Raw genomic sequence first — 22,314 nt, 5'->3', positions numbered from 1 at the left:
GGAGATAATGCGAAAAGGAGGACAAGACCAAGTTCCCTGGGGACTTCGTTGACTGCCTTGCACATGCTGATGAAGACTTCTTCCCCAATGCGAGACAACTCATAATTGTGGGTTGCACGTCTCCAATCTCCCGCTGCGAGGCTGAACGATCATTTTCAGCATTGCACAGAGTGAAGACCCATCTAAGGTCCACCATGGGGGAGGAGAGGCTGGCTGGACTCACACTCATGGCTGTTCACTACCAGGCAACTCTGCAACTAGATCCAGCCAAAATAGTGCAGTGCTTTATCCAGAAACAACCAAGGCGACTTTTCTGCCAATCAATTATATTTGACTGAGAACATTGTGACCATTGTGTTAAAAATTGAAAATACTTCCATCCCAACAATGTGGCCCTAACCACCGACCTATGATTATGTTCATTATGTCATTAACCTCCGCCATCGAAGATGGACGGAGGTTACTGTTTTCACCCCTGTCTGTTTGTTTGTGAACAGTGTTACGGAAAAACTCCTGGACGGATTTCGAGGAAACTTGGTGGGGGGATTAGGTATGGTCCAAGGATCATGCCATTAGATTTTGGACTTGGTCCAAAGTCCAATATGGCCGCTATGGCGGCCATTTTGAAAAATATTTTAATTTTTGTTTTTGCATTTCTACATGTTTTAAGTGATTTCCAACCCCCCCCCAAAAAAATTTGTGAGATAAAAAAAAATTTTGCAACTTTTTTCAAAACAATTTCGATTTTTTTGGCATTTCTACATGCGCATCGATCTCGTTTAGTTTATTCAATCGTGGTTCAGTAGAGTTTGATCCGTTTTAACCTACAATGAATGGGATATCAGGTTCACTTAAGTGACTTAGCAGTATTGGCGGCAGAGGTTTTGCACTCCACCGAGTTCTCCCCCCACTCGTTTATATTTGTATTGGACAAAAGATTCGTTTCAGTGTTTGAAATAAAGTTATGGGTTGAAACTGTTCGACTCAAAGATCCTAAATGTGTTTTCAAATTGTCTTAAGAGTCCGGGAAAAAACATTGTATATGTAAAGATTTCCGAGGGAAGCATGCCCCAGCCCTCCACCTCAAAGAGAGGGGATACCGCGCCCCCCTCGTATGGGCTTCGCAATGTTGGCACTCGCATGGGTATATTGCCACCCACCCACCTTGCCTCAAAGCCAAAAATGTAAACCCCCCTTTTGCCTGAGACCAAGATCCGCCCCTGTACACTGCTGCCTCATATTCAACGGGAAAACTTTGTATGCATGGTGAACAAAGCTTATGTCATTACACATCCCCAACTTCCGAGTTTGGAAGACAGCGGTTGGGTCCTCGAGGATGGTGCAATCTTCCCTCTACAGTGTCTTGCACTACCTGCTCCACAAGCAGTTCTGGAGCTGATCAAATGCGGCTGTAAATCCTCTGCCTGTGCACGAAACTGTTCTTGTGCAGAAAACAACCTCCCCTGCACGCCGCTTTGCAAATGTCATGACCACGAATGTCAAAATGTCAGGCATGACGATATTGAGGATGAAGATGTATAATGTACAGGTTTCTGGTTTTATAAATTTACAGGTTTATAGTTTTGGTCATGAGATTAAGAATGTGATGTGTTATAGTGTGCAATTGCTCTGGATTTTTTGCCAAAATTAAGGTTTTATACTTGCACGTTATATCATGAGATGTGCCATATTTTGTTTTCAGCATATTTTTACCTACCCAAATGACCTTGACCATGACCTTTATAACCTGATCATGACCTCCAATTAAAAAAAAAAGAATGTCACCATTGAATTCCTCACCCACAAAAACCCATATGAAGTGGTATTACCCAATATAGTTCAATTATTTTGGCGGATTGACCTTTTGAGGCCATTTATGACCCTGTGGTGACCTTGGACCTGTGACCTTGACCTCAGATCACCGCATAACCATCATAATTGAACTCAGAGCCCCCCATAAACCCTATCCGAGACACCAAGATTATGAAGCTCACATGTCGAGGAGCGAAGATATAGGCAGAGCAATATTTGGGGGGTCACCCCCCGAAAGGGCCCCCCAAAATACCCTCAAAGTTGACGGGAAAAAAATTAAACCACCAAATTTTTCTGTTAATTTATCCCCTGCAGTTGACAAAACTGCAAAAAAAAAAAAAAAAAAAAAAATCAATTTCGGCACAAAAATCCTACGAAAGTCATTTTTGTTCCACATCATAGTGCACGATATGTTCTTTGTCCTTCAGAGATGCTCGTATTACCCCGTCTAGAACTTGGCTGATCACAGCAGGACGATTTTCAATGCAGTAATCAAAGATCACCAATTAAACAGATCTCACTTGTGTCATTCGTACCTTCATTTAACAAAGACCTTTCATCCACACAGATTCACTGCAACAAAACAACAATGCACCGCCGAGCTCCACGTACGAGACGTACAGGTGAGCACGGCGAACGGTGATGCATGTTCATCATCCAGCTTGCAGCACCAAATTCTTCTTCTTCTTCTTCAATTTTACTCATTCAATTGACATCCGGGACATACGAGACCATCGAGTCGGGAAACCCGAGAGAGCGACACAAACACCGGCAACACACAAACACTCGCAATAATGTTCTGCACATATTAACACACTCGGTATAATAAAGAACATACTGTCGCTAAATAAACCTCATCCTGGAATTTAGATAGCGACACAGGCCTCATTAGGATAGCGACACAGGCCTCATTAGGATAGCGACACAGGCCTCATTAGGATAGCGACACAGGCCTCATTAGGATAGCGACACAGGCCTCACCGATCGATTGGTAAAAAAAAAAATTCAATCACCCAAAATATATGAACTTACAAGATGGCGACTCCTTTGGGGTGACGAAGCGAAGATAGAACAGTAAAATGGGGTTCACACGGGGGCCGGGTTCACAAGACTGCGAACGGAACGTGAGAGAGCCCACCCGTTCACGAAGGCCCCCGATTCAAAATGGCCGAGGGTCATGAAATCAAGATGATTGGCTGAGGGAAACACGTGACATCGCAACGACGCGGCAGATGTGATCGACGACTCAGAGGACATGAACTCCTGGCGTCTCACAGCAGCAGAGAAAGTTACTAAAAGGAGGTTTGTTAAACCGTGTCAGGATCAAATCAAGGCTGATGTACATCGGAGCTGTAAGCGGGAGGAACAACGAGTGTTTGGGAAACTGTGGGAGTTTGGAATTGAGGAGGATGTGATGTGACTGCTTGAGGATCTCCACATCAACTCAAATGGTCATCTCCGGTGGAAAGGCCGGAGGACGGACGAGTTTGAGACGCCAGTGAGAGTGCGACAAGGCCATCCATTGTCCCCTCTTACTCCTCAGACTCCACACCGAGTGATTCATGTGGGACTGGAATGAACACACATCACACCTCAGGACAACAAAAGTAAATGTCATCTCCGTAAAGGAGATCAGATACGCCGATGACCTCGTGATGACGCTGAAGAGATGGTTGCTATCCTGGGTGACCCGTCAGGTGGGTGTGGGCGAGTCACCCATCCTGACAAGAAGGAATACATGGTTGTGCAGCCAACAATGGATGATAAAACGATCACATCCCGCTTGATATCAATACCCCACATCATATTTTTCAAGTACCTGGATGTATCGATCAACCACACTCAAGATGACGGCAAGTTGGTGCGAATGAGGAGAGGTGTGGGCAAATCCACCCTTCGGCAGTGTAAATACCTGTGTTCCACCCATGTCTGCTGGGAAACAAAGGCACAGCTTTCTCAGGCACTGATCATGTGCAGCGTACTGTGCGGAGCCAACACCTTTTCGTTGAAGGCAACTGACATCAGGTGACTCGATGGCTTCGGCCAAACTTTCGAGCGACACCTACTCAACATCAAGCAGCATGATCGTGTTCCAAACAAGAGTCTCATGGAGATGATCAGCGACCGATGGTTCTCAGCAGTAGTCATGTGATGGAACGCAAGGAAGCATGGCTGGGCCACGTGATTCGGTACTGTTGTCTGGCAGCAGCTGGTGCGGATGGTTTTCCTGAGGAATGTCATCGTTCGGTAGGTTAACTAAACATTAGTTTGGTTTATAACATCCGAGAGTGGTCAGGGTGTTATTGTTACGAATCTGGAAGCCATTTGCACACAGACAGACAGTAGTCCCCGCATTTCAGTTATTTTGATAAGTATGTGTTCATAGTCAGGGTCCCGTCCTTCTGTCTGATGGGTTAATTTCGTGTGTGCGCTTCGAGTTACTTTTATAGTCAGGTTTTATTCATCTTCAATCTTCCTTCGTTTTCGCACCATCGCCATCCATCGCCCATGTGCAGCATGTCACGTACAGGGGTGAGGTTCCCTCCGCCCACCGTGAGCTCGTCCAATCAACGGCGGCCGGCCCGACAGCCAACCCGAGATCGCCCCTCCCCACCACAAAGGTGAATGGAGAATAGGGTGCTCCCTGGTTGTTCCGTCTGGGTTCTCAGACACGCACGGGGGGAGGGTGGTCGTCGCCCCTCCCACCGGACCACCCCTTGTCCAATCAGGAAGCTCATCACCTCAGGGCTGGCTCCGCCTTCGCCAGATGGAGTATTCGGCCCGACCAATGAGGGGTGGCCACGAGTCACCCGACAACCACTCATCCAATCGGGAGGCGAGTGGGAAAGAAGAAATCGCTCAAGAGGTGTGGTAGGAAAATACGAGAGGACGTCAGACAGTGGTGGTCATGGTTGGAGCGGTCTGCGCTGCTTTGCGGTGGCTTACTGTGGTGGTGGTGACCGAACAGTGGTGGTCATGGTTCGAGCGGCCTGCCGTCGTGGTGGCTTGGTCTCGATCGTAGGCCGTGGACTTCAGGTCGTGGGTTTGAGGCCCACCGTGGTGGTTTGGAGTCGGTGTGACCGCACAAGGCGGAAAGGTGCCCAACTGGTCCAGTTATTTAGTGTGTGTGTGTGTGTGTGTGTGTGTGTGTGTGCGTGTGTGTGTGTGTGTGTGTGTGTGTGTGTGTGTGTGTGTGTGTGTGTGTGTGTGTGTGTGTGTGTGTGTGTGTGTGTGTGTGCGTGTGTGTGTGTGTGTGGTGCCGTCCTGTAAGTAGAATTGTTAAGTGCTTTTTCCTTGTTCATTGTAAATTGCCTGCACATTTCGATAGCTCTTTGTGTGCTTCCCTCCAGGATTATTGCTTATAAATAAACCCCCGTGTTAAATGTTCCAGTCCGTTTTTGGTTTTCTTTCATTGGCCTAGCATGGTTCGGGCTTGAGGAATAGTCAGGCCGTTGGTGCCGTAAGTTGTCATTGGGACCGGCGCGGCTCTGGTAACTTCGCTCGGTTACACTGGACCAAGGACGCAACAGCGACCCTGTGCGACAGAGCCCGCCGAGGGTGTGGTTTCCCGGTAGCGAGACTGCATGGTTTTTTTGGGGGTATTGGAGATCGAGACAATTCACCCGACACCACGCCGTAGATATTGGCGTCCACGATCTGCGAAGGGGCCCGTGACCTTTGGAGTTATCCAAGGGTTACGACCTTCAATTCCGGGTGTTCGGTGAGAGACGGCCCAACTGCTCTGTCTTGTGGTCATTATCACCACCGAAACCCGGAACCACAACAATACGTGAGGTGAAGCATTCCTTTAATCAAAAGAAAGGTGACATCCTCTCATCCTCTTCCACTAATAGATCTTTCTGGTCCTTCGCAAAAAGTATCTCCAACAACTTCTGCAGCTCTGCCTTTCCTTCGCTTTTCTGTTCCGATGATATTATCACTGTCTCTTCGACTGACAAAGCAACTCTTTTTGGTTCTCTTTTCTCCTCCAACTCCACACTGGATGATTCCAACAATCCATCTCCCTCTGATGCTTCCCTCACCAATCCTATATCCCTCCATGTAATCTCTTTTCATGCAGTCAAAAAATACTCCTCTTTCTGGACATAAGCTCGGCCTACGGGCAAGATGGCATTCCTCCCCGTGTCTTGAAGGAACGTACTTTAGAACTTTCACCCGTGCTTGCTCGTTTGTTTCGTTTTTGATAAAAACCCAAACTTTACCTCTTACCTAAGAACATACCTAAGTACAGCCGATGTTAAAGAAGGGTGATCGTTCAAACCCTCCTAACTCCCGTCCGATTGCTCTGATTTCCACCGTTTCCAAAGTCTTTGAATATCTTCTCAATTCCCATTTTCTCAATCATCTTGAATATCACAGTCTTCTATCTGACCGTCAATTCGGCTTTCACAAGGCAAGATCTACAGGTGATGTCCTTTCTGACATTATGAATATCTGGGCCTCTTCTCGGAGAGACTTTGGGGAATCCTTTGTTGTTGGGCTTGATATCTCAAAAGCGTGTGAACGAGTTTGGCATCGGGGTTTGAGATCCAATCTTCCCTCTTTCAGCTTTCCTCCTTCTCTCTGCTCTCCCATCTCGAGCTTTCTCTCCACCCGCTCTATCCCCGTAATTGTTGATGGTTCAACATCTCTACTTCGATTTCTGCTCACAAGAACTTGCTGCTTGTGTACCTCCACCATAAGCGATACCAAGGAATACTCGACAAGCCACAACATCACATGATTATTGTGTGACCATTGGCAATTCAAGGATGGGACGTGACGATGTTTGTTTCTTCCCCTCCACTGCCGAACTCGAACTCTTTACCTTCTCATGTCTTCACAAACATTTATGACCTTCTCCTTTTCAAAAGCAGATTTTTTACTTTCTCAAAAACTCTCAGACTATTCTCAGGAGGGAAGAGCTCGGAAGGGGGTGGGGGGGTGATATTGATGCCTCAGCAAATGTTGCTCTTCATCGTGGATGGGGGGGAGGGGTGTGAGGAGGGGGCAGGGATAGAGAGGAGGAGCAAGGAGGGTTGGGGAAGTTCGGAGGGGGAGAGGAAGGAGGGAAGAGCGAGGAAGGGGTGGGGGGAGATTGACACCTCAGCAAATGTTGCCATTCATCGCAGTAGGAGGAGGGGAGGTGTGAGGGAGAGACCGAGGTGTGGGAGGAGAGTGTTGCATTTCATGAAAGAGAGAGAGAGGGTAAAAAAATAGGTGGGGTGAGGAAAAGAATGATATGTTATACTTCATGTCTGACCACACACACACACACACACACACACACACAAACACCACACACACACACACACACACACACACACACACACACACACACACACACACCATACATACACAACACACACACACACACACACACACACACACACACACACACACACACACACACACACACACAGACACACACAAACACACACGTCATTTCTCAGTGATTTTGGCCGAAGCAACGAGGAAATCAAGAAAATGACCAAATACCAAGATCTCAGTGATGAAGTGAAAATATCCTGGAAGTTGAAGATCCATAATTGTCCTGGTGATCACTGGAGCAACGGGGATGATGAAGAAGAAGAACCTAACAGAGTATTAATTAATAAACGGGAAGGTTTTTGAAGACGTGTCGTGGTTCATTAATTTCTTTTTCACTCATTAATTATTTTGCTAATTTCCACATCTATTTCATTTTCCACATCCACATTTTCAGAGTATTTCCACATCTCCATCCACGAGACACTCAACACGTCAATATTTAATAATTAATTTAGTTCACCATTACCAGAACTATTGAACGAAGTGGATTTTGTTTATTTAGTTAAACAACCAGGACGACAACAAACGACTCTCTTCCACTCACCATGTCGGACGCCATTTTAAATGTTCAGCGGCTCAACTCGGATCAATCGTTCGTCCTTCACCAACCGGGGAGAGAATAATCCCCACACTCGAGTTCATGAACCCCATGGTGGTTTTAAACGGATCATTTTGTGATCATGTGACGAGGCCGCCATCTTTCCCCGAGCTGTCCCTCCACACGGAGTCGATCTCTCTCTTCCGAACAACGTGATACTTATTTACTATTGTTCGATTACACAGACAACAAACTTGGGGGAAACATCACCTGGGTCCACCTGGGGTCGTGGATGTGTTGAGAGAACGAGGTGGTTGGGTGTGATTATATAAAAGGTTATCTATTTATTACGTACGCACGTCCACACACAAACATGAATGTTCATTTACACAACTGCCAAAGGGATATATACTAATAACGAGGTGAACCATTAGTCAGTGTGTAAACTCCTTTATAACAAGGTTTATCATGAATAACATAAATTAAATAACCACACGTGTGTTGTACGATGTTTGTAATCAGAATCCCAACTGATCACAACGAACGTTTTAAATCCTGTTCTCATTGGTGGAAAAGATTTTAAACATGAAGGATTCGTGTTGTTCATCAACCTTGGATCACGTGGTTTTCACCGGAAGAGATTAATCAGAACAAAAATATATATAATTATAAAATTTCGACTTTTATCACAAAAGAACCTTTTTTATAAATTACAATTCGGAAAAAGACACCATATCTATTTTTGGATTATTAAATGATTGGATGAAAGAGTCGAGGTGTTCTGAGCGTTGAAAAACAATATAAACGAGGGGAAGGGGCGTGGTCACAGTCCATTGTGACGTCATAATGACAATTCCGACAATAGAGAACTCCAAAGACAGAGCGGTATCGTTACATCTTCAGTTCGTGGATAGCCGTGCAGCAGCCATGTTTTTTCCCATCGCGCTGTTCGTGTTCACCGTCCTCGGAAGTGGAACGTCCCGTCCATTACAACAGGTAAGGGGGGATTGTGAGAAATAACAATGTATTGTACTCGGGGAAGGTACAAAACACCATGGGAGTTACTTTCTTTGTAGTTTGGTAAATCAGGTCCGGACGGAGGATTTAAAATGAGGGGTTGGTGTGTGAGTGAGGGTGTGTGAGTGAGGGATGTGTGAGTGAGGGTGTGTGAGTGAGGGTGTGTGCGTGAGGGGGGTGTTGCTTCATCAATTTAGACCATTCAGAGCATGATGTGTTGTACTGTCGAATTCGGACTTGGAACCATCGATAGTATTATTTACCATTGAATTTCGAGTTTTAGTTCAATTCACCAAGTGATTGGTGACAAGAAACACCACGTGACAGAAAAGGGAACACAAAGTGAATACACAGATTTACATCCATGGAGCCGACTTTACTTTTTAAAACATCACAAGTAAAGTCATCATCTTGAAACGTCGAGAATGTAACATTGTTTATATAATTTGTTTATTTAAATTCCCCAAACAAGGCTCAAAACTCCTCAAGGTTTGGGGTTTGTATACCGGACGTGATGTAGTCGGTCATCACACGAACTTCAATCAACCGATTACAGTAAAATTGGCGATAATGGCCAATCGTGTGTGTGTGTGTGTGTGTGTGTGTGTGTGTGTGTGTGTGTGTGTGTGTGTGTGTGTATGTGTGTGTGTGTCTGTGTTTGTGTGTGTGTGTGTGTGTGTTTGTCAGTGTGTGTGTGTGTGTGTGTGTGTGTGTGTGTGTGTGCGTGCGTGCTAGTGTTTGTTTTGCCCGTAAATCAAAGACATCTTCTCTCTGCTGACTTCCCCGACCCCTCTCTCTGTTCCATCCACCCTCCTCCCATACCCCTGTCTGTCTCTGTCTCTGTCTCTGTCTCTGTCTCTGTCTCTGTCTCTGTCTCTGTCTCTGTCTCTGTCTCTGTCTCTGTCTCTGTCTCCTCTCCTATCCTCTCCTCTCTCTCCTCTCTCTCCTCTCTCTCCTCTCTCTCCTCTCCCTCCTTTCTCCCCCTCCACCCCCTCTCCCCGTAATTTTTCATCCTTCTCATTGTATTCCCATCAGTAAAGCGACAGGTGGTATTTTCCAATCTAAAATACATACATCTACTTAGTGGAATATTAAATAATGGTCCCAGAATGATTTCCCTCCGTGTCCTTGGAATCTCCTCTCTCATCATCACCCAGTTCAACAGTTTCTTCAACACCTGAACCTCATATTCACCGAGGCAGGTCTGTACTTCCACTGGTACTGCCTAACGGTACTTTTTTTCTTGTGCAAATCCTCGTGCAAACCCACACTCTGTAAGCGGAGTACAAACGATAAACTCTCGAACATTCCATGACCCATTGTGTTTGTATTCTGAAAAATTTCAAGATCATGTTGTTGTTTTGTCATGAACTTGTGGATTTTGCAAAATAATTGTAAAAAATATTGTTTATTTTAATTTTAAATGAAATAAACATTCCTCCTTCCCCTGCCCTTGTCCATTTCCATAGGTTATCCAGAATGATGCTGTTGAGGATGGAGGGATGTCTGTGGTTCGCGACGTCACGTTTGTCACGATTTCCTTCCTTTTGTTTTATGTTTTAATCACATTTGATCCGTCACGTTGGTTCAACAAGAAGGGGAGCCCCAAAAGAAAGCTCTGCATTCACTGGTAAAGAACACAAGTGACTTATTCATCAATATTTATCAAGTCTTCATCCACGAGGGAACAAGATCAGTCAGATATTTGAAACGAGGTTACTGTGTTTGATGTTATGATGGATTACATGGACTTGAATTTTATTTTACCAAATATGGAATATCTTGTTTTATTGCTGGAGTAGATGACAAGGTGTCAAAAATCCATTGGTGACAATGTTTTTCATTCACTATTTTGGGGCCATCTTGGATTTCAAAATGGCCACCATGTTCCACCAAATTTCATAATAACTCAGGCTGTGATGTCATATGAAGTCTGTTTTCGTGGCAATACCCACATTTATCATGCCAAGAAGTTAAAAACACACAATTTTAATTTTCTTGAAGTGATGGATGGTGACCATCTTGGATTTCAAAATGGTTGTGATGAACAAACCCACTTTTGCTGTATTAATCAAAGTTAAATTTGGTGTAAATACCTCATTGGTCATTTACAGGTCGAGTATAACTTTGGTAAGCCTTCAATTAGGTTAAACTATTTGTAATTATAGTTGTGTATTCAGTAACCTGGAGGTCAAAAAATCCTGGGAAAGTTCCAACAAACTCTGTCTTGTAATTCATGAAAAATCTGCACTTCTGCAGTTCAGCAATGTCGATATACTGCCCCTCATCAACGTGGTCTTGTAGAACACTGAAGAACTCTGTCTGTGGCAGTAAATTCAACACTCACTGGAGGCTGGATGATTTCAAGTGATTTAGCTTCACAACATGGACGCTGAATATACTTTTCCCAGTTTTTTTGTGAAGCGGGACGTGTGTTGGTACAGAATGTCACGAGACAGTAAATCTCCAGAAGACAGCACGTCGGCAAGCCGAACTTTCCAGGCATCATATCCATGGTTGTTTACAATTTCTTGGATTGTTTTCTCCCATGTTACCAGGAATTGGCCCTTCTGGAGTTTTTCATGGACTTTTGGCTCTTCCTCATCTGTGGTTGGTTGACAAAATACACATTGTGATTTGACAAACATTGTACTGCTCAAACGAGTCTGCTTAATAGATTCTGAAGCACTGGGTTGTCCTCTGTCAGTGAAGTTGTGTCTTGTGAAGCAACAGCAAGTTTGTATCTTCTTCTTCTTTCATCTCTATCCAGGTGACTCGGTTTTTTAATGTCAATCTCTGTCTCAAGTATCTTTCTTAGCTTGAAGCTCGTTTGCTGTGATTCCGATCAGCCTTTGTCCAAATCACATAAATTCTGGATTGTAATAATCTGTCTTTTTCTGGACACACTTGAGAAAAGTTTCAAATGTTGATTCCTTGAAGGTTCTGTATTGAGTATCAACAAGCTTTTCACCAGTACCTGTGTGGAAATACAAGAAGAGTTTAAAATCTGTCGTTGGTTTGGTGAACGGGAGCTTTTTGGGAGATGCCATCATCTCATGAAACATGAGAAGTTGATGATTATTCAAGTGAAAGAACAATGAGATTTTTGTTTTTGTAATAACAATCAGGCTGAAATAACGAAGGATAAGACATGGATAGATTCCATACGATGATTTCCTTTCCATTCAGATTGATTTTATTATTAAATGTGTACCCAGTACATTTCCCAATTCATCAAATGCTTGTTCCTCATTGGCCTCCGTATTTTGTTAAATTTTAACAAACAGTTTCCTCAAAACTCTTTGTAGTTACTGAGTGACAGTTTTTCTTGCAGCTCTTTCTTTGATAATTTGATCCATGGTGAATATTCTACAAAGTCCATTTACCATTATCTTAATCTGTGATGAACAAGTGAAGTCATTTAATTTTTTTTATATCCAGTACGTGATGATATGAATAATGTCCCACACATGTGACACAAGTTTCTTGTGAATATAAACTAAAACTCACCAACTAAGTGTTGATTTCCAAGGAATAGTTTGTTGGTCAATGTCGAAGTTGTGCGACAAAGTAATTCTGAAATGGATATTTTTAAATCCAAGATGTCCACCAAATGATGTCATGAAAAAATGTAACCAATGGAATTCCAGCGAAGTCAGACATAATTTACAATAAAGTCACAATTTCCTCCTTTCGCAAAACAAATGTTAAAGTTCATAACATCCTCCACTATTACATGAGATTCTTCAAATAATCAAGTGTGATTCATCGTTCCACACGTTCCTTCAGACATTGTTTAAGTTATATCTGCATGTTCCACATTCCGTTTCCTCCAGAACTGTAACACTCGTGGAACATGTTTGTTTATGTTTCACAAAACCATGTGTTCAATACTTCACATGTGATGTCATACTTTATTTTACCTTGAACTGAGAATGTTTGTTTGTTTTGTTGCAGTTTACGATGTCGATGTAAAGTGAAACGGAAAAATGAATCAAAAGATGATCCACCATTGGTAACGGAGATTCGGGAAACCGAACACCCTGAAATTGAGAAAGGAGAGGGAAAGGAGGTTCTGGAAATCACTGACAAAATGGAGTTCATCGCAAAACAGAACATTGGTGACAAAGAAGAAGAGGAAGAGGAATATCAAAAAGAGAAAGAAAAGGTTTTACGAGCAGAGGAAGAAAAACTTCAGGAATATGAGGCTCTGATGGTCGAAACTGAAAGAAATCTCTTAGAAAGAGAGAAGTTTGTGCAGAAAATGGAACACGAGTTGATGGAAAAGGACGTGCAACGGAAATTGGAAAAAGAATTATGGATAAAGGAGAAAGAGGACCGGAAGAGAGGAGAGGAGGAACAGCAGAGGAAGAAAAATGAAGAAGAACAGAGAAAAATGAATGAACAGGAGAGGAAAAATGAAGAAGAGCTCAGGATGAGAAAAGAGAGAAGAATCCACACGAGCAAAGGAGCGATTCCAAGTCCGAATGTGGGAAAAACGCAAAAATAAAGAACTTGATCAGAAAATGCTGTTTGTAGAACACAGAATGTTCGAGATTGACAACTGGAAGAAACGAGTGCAGCAGCAGGAGCGATACCTGCAGATAAGTAAAGAACAGGAGATGGAGCGACAAGGTGTGTTTGAAGTATTCATGAATGGGAAAGATGAGGAGATAAAGAAACGGCAGCTTCGTATGCACCAACAAGGAGAGGAGTTTAAAGATGGAGAGTACCGGCTGCTTAAATGGGACGAAGAGACTCGTCTTAGAGAGAGAGAGCACCGGGAAGAACAAAAACAATGTGAAATTAGATGGAAACTGAAAGAGTTCATGTTAATGGAAAGAGAACGAGAGATGAGGGATAGGAAAAATAACGTGGAGTTAAGGGAGAAGAAGGTCTTGGAAAGAGAGAACAAAGTACAAAATGCAGGAAAGCTTGATGAGAAAAACGAGGAAGAAGTGCTTGGAACGAATGATGGGCTGGAGCAGCGACAGCAGAAACAGGACAATGTTGATTTGCTGCCGACGACTGAACCGAAGCCTCACATTGATGACGGGCTGGAGCAGCAACAACTGTACAGTGTTGCCCTCCAACAACAACAACCGAAGCCTCAATGTGCAGACAAGTTACATCATCAGAAACAGCACGATGTTCATCGACTGCCGTCCAAACGGGAGACCCACCATTCTTCTCAGTCTGAGTTTCTCAAGGATGAACGAGCGGAAATTGAAAGGCGCAAGAACAACCTCATGTTCCGTGGAGTGAAGGAGGGAAAAGGTGAACATGACAAGGAGGCTGTGGCAAAATTAATAAAAGCCATGAACCTGGAGATCAAACCTGAACGGACTTTCCGCATTGGAAGATATGTTGAGAACATCTTCAGACCCATGAAAGTTGTTTTCAGATGCGAGTCCGATCGGAATCAGGTTCTTACGAACAATAAAAAGATACGGAATTTGAAGGATCCATCTCTCTGGACAAAAAACATTTTCATCACTCCAGACTACACTCAGCTCCAAAGAGAAACACTGGAGATGCTGCTGAGTGATCTTGACAAAAAGAGAGAAAGTGATCCAAACGGGCGATACACCATTAAAGGAGACAAAGTCGTCCTCCTGAAGAAGCCCAAGGGTGAACCTCATTTCCGTAAATGATGACCATCCCTCCTCATCTCTGAAGATCACGACCATCCCTCCTTATCTCTGAAGATCACGACCATCCCTCCTCATCTCCGTCAATCACGACCATTCCTCCTCATCTCCCATCTCACATAATACAGTCTCCTCTTGCTGCACACTTTAAAAGAAAGACAGAGTATATTCTGTTGAAAACAATTTCCTTCAACGCACAGTCTCTTCCAAACAAGTGATTGTACCTGAGATCACATCGGAGCCGAAACCAAAACCTTTTTTGAAAGTACAGACAATGACAGAATTTCACTCCTGATGGATATTTTACATGTAATAAGAACAGGAACCTGAACTTTTATCCTGAAGGCACCAAAGCTGCAGAAAACCATGGTGGGGTCTTATTGTTGATGAAAAGGAATTCATCACCGACTTACATTGTTCATTGGCTACCTCCTGAACGGAAACCTCACCGTGATGACGGACAGCAACAACAGAAGCCATGTGCCATGCAAGACCTTCAACAGGTAAGAACTTTTCATTACCTTTTGACAGGTGGGGTGAACACACTGGGTGCAAACACAACCAACCGCAAGATCAAAAACACAACCAACCCCAAGAGCAAAACATGAAGTTGAAATAAATTTTGTCACTTTGTCTTTCACAGACATTCCTGTGAATACTTCCTTCGATGAAGAAGAATATCCTTAATTGTGGAGATAATTGTAATGATACTTTTCGTGGGAAGGTAACTTATTAACATGGTCATCCTCATGCAGAATATAAAACAAGAACTTTAACTCCCTTCGGTTGGATGAGATCACCTGATTCACCTTTTCATCGATTACCTGTTCCATCCATGCATTTCCTTCTGTGGCCTTTTCTGAACAAGTTATCAAACTGATGAAGATGTCAATGTATTTAATCTTTCATATTTCGGTTGTTTTTTTTCCAAAGACCCCTCAGAAGTGGTGCTCCTTCCTGCTCACCTGAAATCTTCCCAGCGGTTGGAACGTAAGTTGCCAAAATTCTTGTCTTACATCACGAATTATTCCAAACTTTGTCGAAATTACATGTTCTTCATGTGCATCATGTCCCATTTTGTCTGTGCCTCAGAAGTGTTGAGGACAAACAAATATTTTGCTGAACTCGAATCCAGAAAAGCAGCAAACAAATCTTCCAGTTGGTAGAAGTCTGGCATGAGTGTTAATGTATCCGTATCAAAGTCATGGCGTACACCTGGATGATCATTAAAATTAATTGTTTGAAAAATCCAGTGGGAGTTTGTGATGAAGAAAATAAAAACGTGAAATTGAAGATTAAAGAAAGAAGAGAATTTAACTGAGATGCAGAAAACAATTGATCGGATATAATATTTCCAGGATTGTGTTGGAAGGTATGATAATGATGGAGATGATGATGACAATGCTATTGAGGGATTTTCACTTCCTTTTGTTGATGTGTGTGTGGAGGAAGACGTTTCAGTAACGGCCACTGGAAAAGAAGATGTGATATTTGGCAGTGGATCAATCATCACTCCGTCGTACAAGCTCCAGGAATGTAGGATGAAATATCAGACTCTTGCAGACAGATGATCCAAGATTTAAAAAAATAAACATCAGTCTCCAGAAGTACAGGTACTTAAACCTTCCATGACCTGATTTAATCACTGTACTTCATCACTGTACAAACACATTTACACTCCAACATTGTCTTTCACCTTTTTTGTTCTCCTAGCATCCTTCAGCTCAGACCCAGTGGAGGAGTTCCACGTTGATGACCCAGTGTACGAGTTCCACCTTCATGACCCAATGTATGAGTTGTACCTCGATAACCCAGTGTACGAGTTCCACGTTCATGACCCAATGTATGAGTTGTACCTCGATAACCCAGTGTACGAGTTGTACCTGGATAACCCAGTGTGCGAGTTGTACCTCGATAACCCAGTGTACGAGTTCCACCTTGATGAGTTTTTTGATTGTGAATTTTGTTATTTTTAATTCCTGTGAATAAAGTTAACCTAAAATCTCTTCTCCTTTCAAATCATATCATGTACAAGTCAAAGGAATGGTGTCCAAAATATGTATTATGAAAATGGCTCGGTGGGGATTACAAATCTTGAAAAAATTTCAACTGTTTGTTGTTCTTTCACTCACGAACCGAAGCACCAAGAGACGCCAAATTTAGGGGGTACTCACATTAGAATCTCGACAAGGTTTGAAGTGAAGGTATGTTGGCCTTGAAGGCCGTTTTGAGACTCAAGGCCACGATGAGGTGAATATTGGGATGTGGGGTAAGGTAGCAATGAAAAGGTAACCACCAAGAGGCCAAAAACCCCAAAGCTTTGCAATGTACAACACCTCCTGAAACACCCACTTTCTTATGAATTATTTTAAATCGTGAGTACTTTTTTCCTCTGCAGTGCAAAACTCAAATCAAGACATTATCATGATTATTCGACTTTAATTTCTCACAAAGGAGTGACTGCATGTAAAAATAAGGTTAAAATTCCCCGACCATGGGAGATGTGAACCCCCAACCCCCCCCCCCCCACTACCCACTCTCTTCACTTCCTCGCACCAGGGATCCTTTCTATCGCACCTCTTTTTCTTCTCCTTCGGTGAGCAACCATGACATTTTTTATTTTTGGTGTGGATTTGTTCGAACATAAAATTGGAAATCACCCTGCAGCTCCTCCCCCTCTTCGCGAATGAAGGGGGTGGGGGGGGGGTCTGTCATCACTTTACCCGAGGTACTCCAGGTCGTTTGTAATATTTGGTGGAGATTATGCCAGCCATTTTTAGCTCACCTGGAACAAAAATTGTCCAGGTGAGGAAAAACCATTATGTGGTGTCCATGAGTCAGTTAGGCTATATGTAAACACTTGGAACTTCTCCAAAACTACACACACGAACTTGACCACAATCTTCATCACCCAGATCAGGTCAGGGATGGGAGTATGCACCAAAACAGCATGTTGCTGCATCCACTTTCTGCTGGTACTCCAGGGACCTCCATCAGGCCATCCCCCAGTCAAATGTCTGGCCCAGCCCCATCATCTTGACATGTTGATCAATCTGCTGCAACCACGAGGAACGTGGTCAGCCTATTGGCCTCCTCCACTGACGAGGCTCCTTCGCTGAGAGAATCTGGTGAGCAGGATCAGCGTCAAGAAAACGAGTCACATGTCCATACAGCTGCAGCTGACGATCACGGATTATGCAGGTAACAAATCTCATTTGAGTCTCTCTCAGCAACCGCTCGCTGGACACAACGTCAGACCAGCGATAGCCAAGAATTCTCCAAAGAGACCCGGTACCAAACAAAATGAGTATACATCTCTCCTGCACGCCTGGTCGGGGTCCAACTTGCGCATCTGTAGAGCCACACTGGAAGCACCAAGGAACTGGAGACTCAGACTTCCATCCTCCCGTACAGGTACTGGCATTGCCACACACCATGATACAGTGAATCCATGACTCCCCAGGCCCGACCCAGACATCGATTGACCTCTGGCTCACAGCTGGCAGAGACATGAATATCACTGCCGAGGTAGGTGAATCTCTCCGTGATCTCAACATCCTCACCACAAACAGGAACAGACAAGATAGCAGCATCGAAGATGTCATTGAAAGCCTGGATCTTAGTTTTGACCCAGGGAACCCGCAATCCCAGCAGCTCCAACTCCTCATTCAGCACCTCGAGAGCCCCCAAAATGATATCTCTAGTCTCAGTAAAGATGAATGCATCATCTGCGAAATCAAGGTCAGAGATCTTGACATTCCCAAACAATGCACTGCAGCTTGATCTCTCCAACATCCTTCGTAAAATCTCATCCACGCAAGCGCTGAAAAGTGTGGGGTCCAGTACACACCCCTGATGAACTCCAGTAACAACTGGAAACAAGTCAGAGATGGTATCACCACATCTCACAGAACTCTCAGTACCAGAGTGTCGATCAGAAATCAGAGAAGTTTTGGTGGCACCCATGAAGACCAAGAATCCTCCAGGAGGAATCCTGATTCACTGGATTAAACGCTTCACAGAGATCAACACAGGCTGCAAGCAGCCCCTGCCGAAACTCTCGTCGATGTTTGGTGAGGACAAAAATGGCAAGGATACGGTCAATCGTTGATCTCTTTGGTGCAAAGCCTGACTGCTCTGGGTGATGGTGCTCAAGCAGATGGTGGAGAACCCTATCAAGAATTATCCAGGCAAAGAGCTTGCCCGTTACTGAGAGCAGTGTCACCCCTCGTGGTTGTTGCAGTCATGACGATCACCTCCTTTCAGAGAGGGCAGCAGAACCCACTTCAGTCAGTTGGGTTGATGCCTGTGTGTCCAGACAGAGCACAGGGCTTTGCGTAACGACATGAGTACAGCATTTTCCACCAGCCTTGAGAAGTTCAACATGGATGCCAAAGAGCTCCAGGCAATTTACCCCATTTGAACCGGTTCAGCACAGCCTGTGTTTCCACAAACGAAGGTAGACCACAGTTGATTGGAGGGTCAGCAACAGGGATAATAACATCACCAACATCCAACTCAACAGCTGGGGGATCAGCCTGGTACAGCCGCTCAAAGCAAGCAACCGGCCCAGCGGGTGTTCACTTCAGAATCCTCTGTCAAGAGCCCACCACCCTCTGCTCGAACTGCAGTACACCGAGGGATGGGCTTGGAGGAACGTGAAACGCGAATTATCCTGTAAGCAGGACAAGAATCACCTGTCCACAGGTGATGCTATACTCTGTCACATATAGGTCTCCTTGTCCACCCTCAGCATGCGTACAGTTTTATACATCAACTCCCTTAACAGCTCATCTCTGCCATTAAGCCTGGCCCTGCGACTGGTCAATGGTCTCCACTGTCCGATGAGACACAATATTCTTCTTCACCTTCAGGTGAGTTCCAAGAAATCCACCGGCAACATCAAGTATGGTAATCTTGAAGGCACTCCGCAACTCCTCAGGATTCCCCAAAGCACCCAGACCCCCCCAAATCCCCACTCAGCCTGTTCTCAAACTCTTCAGTGACCCTCTCTTTATTGAGCTTGCCAACACCCAGCCGAGGCTGGGATGGTTCCATTCTCCCGGATTTGAGGTGCAACTTCAGAGTTGCTACCACAAGCCTGTTGTCAGTGTTGAGGAACTGAGCACTCCAGAAGACTCCTGTAGTTCTGGATCATCATCCAGGGACCATCAATGATCACATTGTCAATCTCCCTTTGGCACACCACCAGCGTTGGAATACCAAGTCCATGCGATGAGCCTGTGGGTGCTGAAACCATGAACCAGCCACTCCCTAATCTCCATGAGTTCTTGCAAAGTCAAAGAACTCCGTGCTATTCCTGGTTCCCAGTTCCAGAAACAAACGGACCAACATAATGCGTCTCTTAACCATCCCTTTCAGTTCCAGTCGATTCATTGAAATCCCCCAAGACGAGACGAGTATCTCTGCCTGGAGCACTGATCAAACCACAGACACAAAGCGTGACGTCGAATGGGCATCCTTCGAGCATTCCAGCACAGTGAGATCACGTGCACTCAGTTCGAACATCCAAAGAGACCAGGGCAACTGTACAACCAAGTAGTGATGAAACCTGAGTCTCATAATACGCTCTTTGACCGGAGTTACCTCAATTATCATTGGAGTCAGCTTGATTGGACACAGCTGCAGCAACTCCTTGGGCATGGTAACAATCAGAGTGACCAGACCAATCGTAGGTGGAACCAGCTGCCATGATCTCTACCATGATCCAGTCTCTGAACCTCAGAGAGTGCTGCAATACCGATGTTCAAAGCGTTTGAACTCAGATCATAACAGACATGTAATCATCCTCTCTTCGGGATAGGACATTCCCAGTCACCCACCTGAAGGGACCACCTCATCTTAACCCAAGGAGCACCACTATCAGGTGGACTGCATAGGAGGTACTCTCATGGAGGTGCGTTTTATGGAGTATTGGAGTACTGCTCTCCCATTTGGAAATGATGCATCTGTTTCATACCGAGTGCTACTTATTAAGCTGTGGAAACCATGACCCCTCAAAAAATCATTGGAATCTCTGGCAATGGGAAGCTCGAGTCTCTGGGACCTCACTTTCTTTCACATCCCAGACAGGTTGGTGTCCTCTCTGTCTTATACTGCCTCTTTTTGGTCTTGCACCCTCCGCTCTTTTCTTCTTGCCCTGTCCCCCTCAGGTTTCTGAAGGGTGCAGTTTTCTTCCAGTAACCCAATTCTGGTAAAACATCCAAAATTCAGGTTCACTTCTCACCTCCACTCATTTCATCCTGTTTTCTCTCATGTGCTGGCCAACCAACTTCCTCAATCGGTTCAATCCCATCCTTTCCTTCAAGGCTTCAAGACAGCGGTTCACCACAACCTCAGGTCATCCTCTCCTACACAGATCTCTTTTTCTCCCCCAACTCTCCCAAGGTACACTCCTTCCTTTCCAGGTTATTAGTTTTTCTCTCCCTCACCCTCTCTGCCTTTGTTTTGTTTTGTTGTTGTTGTTCAGTTTCTCTTTCATTCCTTGTCACTCGTGCCGCGAACCTCCTGCGGTGCCTTTTCCGGGGGATACGTTCCGTGAGCCCCCACTCCGCAACCGCAGTGGACACGTCCACCTCGGACGTGCTTTCAGCACGGCCCACGCACGGCACATGCCATGCACCACGCATCACGCTGGCTTCCAAGCACGGCACATCCTCGCACGCTCCACGGTGTTTGTGTACACAACACGGGTCCCACGTGACCCCGGAGCCTGCAGTGCACGGTGCTCACCGCTCATCCCCCAATTAGAGCGGGAACACCGCAGGGATTTTTCTAACCCCCCAGCCTCCTTTCCTCCAAGGCTCACATGGGATCCTGTTGACCCCCAAATTTACCTTGTTTCCCCGTCCCTCTCTGAGAGTGATTACCGGGGCGGTGAAACGCACCCAACTGGCAGCGTTTTCTCTTTTTCACCGCCAGGTTCGAGTACAACACCTGACAGGTGTATTTACAATCACTCTGTCTCTGCAATGGGCGGCAGCCATGCATGCTCCAGAACATGCAGCGCCCTCTGCAAAATCCCCCTCCGATGGGCGGCTCGTCTCCGTCTCCGGCCTCGAATTACGGATTCGGCATCCGGCTCGCTGGACGACCGCACCTCGACCCGTGCTCCACCACCTCGACCCCGTGCCGCCGGCTCAGGTGTGAGTTCGGATGGCGCACCGGCAGGACTTTCACAATGCACACGTGCCTCTCTCCTCACACACAGAAACAAAACACACACACCCCCCATGGAGAGGTTCCTCATGAACCCCATGTTCACCACCTGTACCGTTGGGCAGTACGTACTTGTCTTAGGCAATTGCCGACTCCACCTCCTGATCAGGGAACTCCAACAGCTCCCGCCGGCACGAAGTGTGTGCATCCCTGTGGGGTCACGCGTTCCCTGCACGAATCCCTCACCGCACGTGCCCCAATCTCCTCTCTTCCCATTTCTGTTGTTTGTTTTGTTTGTAAATATATTCTCACGATCCGGCTCCATAAATAAATTGCCAACTGACTCGTGTTCCGGCTTTGTACGTTCTCCCTCAAGCCTGCTCTCCCGTTACCCGTCATGGCGCTGGCCCCAGGGTTTCCCCTAAGTTGCCCTTGGCCTGACCAGCCGCCATTTCACGCTGTGCGTCCCTCACGCAGGCCTCGTTCTTTCTCCTTTCCTCGTTCATTTCCTCCCACATTACCTTGATCTCGTCTGCCATCCTCCGATCCATCCGTTGCATATCACTCCTTTACCTGCACCTCAACTCCACCTCCATGTCCTTCTGACCTGCCTTCATCTCCTCCTTCATTTCAATGCTCATTTTTGTCTTTGTCCGAGTTCCAAACGTTCCATCACCTGTTTCATTATTTCCATAAACTGGTTCGTATCCAGTGGCTTTGAAGTGAGGCTTCGATCTGCGACGATGCGGTGTGGATTCCCAGGGAAGCTCCACGTCAAGTTGGCAG

The 22,314-nt window shown here is 45.2% G+C and overlaps 1 protein-coding gene and 1 long non-coding RNA gene across 2 annotated transcripts in view; one reads left to right on the top strand and one right to left on the bottom strand.

Moving 5' to 3' along the window:
• Positions 1–8,462, bottom strand: part of LOC147023949 (uncharacterized) — a 57,143-nt gene extending 48,681 nt beyond the window's left edge. Inside the window, exon 1 of the long non-coding RNA XR_015060486.1 lies at positions 7,312–8,462. This is a non-coding gene — a long non-coding RNA (uncharacterized LOC147023949). The remainder of the gene's footprint in view (positions 1–7,311) is intronic.
• LOC147023948 (uncharacterized) lies at positions 3,215–16,339 on the top strand. The gene is made up of 6 exons (XM_085890016.1): positions 3,215–4,059; positions 10,168–10,328; positions 12,656–14,852; positions 14,993–15,073; positions 15,283–15,962; positions 16,063–16,339. Exons 1-3 carry the CDS (start codon positions 3,940–3,942, stop codon positions 13,206–13,208), a joined length of 834 nt encoding a protein of 277 aa, XP_085746142.1. The 5' UTR covers positions 3,215–3,939; the 3' UTR covers positions 13,209–14,852; positions 14,993–15,073; positions 15,283–15,962; positions 16,063–16,339.
• The last annotated feature ends 5,975 nt before the right edge of the window (positions 16,340–22,314 follow it).

This window comes from Eptatretus burgeri, chromosome 7 (assembly GCF_056783735.1).
Source record: "Eptatretus burgeri isolate ZD-2024b chromosome 7, Ebu_testis_v1, whole genome shotgun sequence".
Taxonomy (NCBI): Eukaryota; Metazoa; Chordata; class Myxini; order Myxiniformes; family Myxinidae; genus Eptatretus; species Eptatretus burgeri.
This window is presented reverse-complemented; position numbering and strand designations above follow the sequence as displayed.

Coding starts and splice junctions, on each gene's coding strand:
- LOC147023948 (XM_085890016.1), top strand. CDS start 3,940: ATGGTTCTCAGCAGTAGTCATGTGATGGAACGCAAGGAAGCATGGCTG. Junction 4,060..10,167: donor CTGAGGAATGTCATCGTTCG/GTAGGTTAACTA, acceptor CCATTTCCATAG/GTTATCCAGAATGATGCTGT. Junction 10,329..12,655: donor AGAAAGCTCTGCATTCACTG/GTAAAGAACACA, acceptor GTTTTGTTGCAG/TTTACGATGTCGATGTAAAG.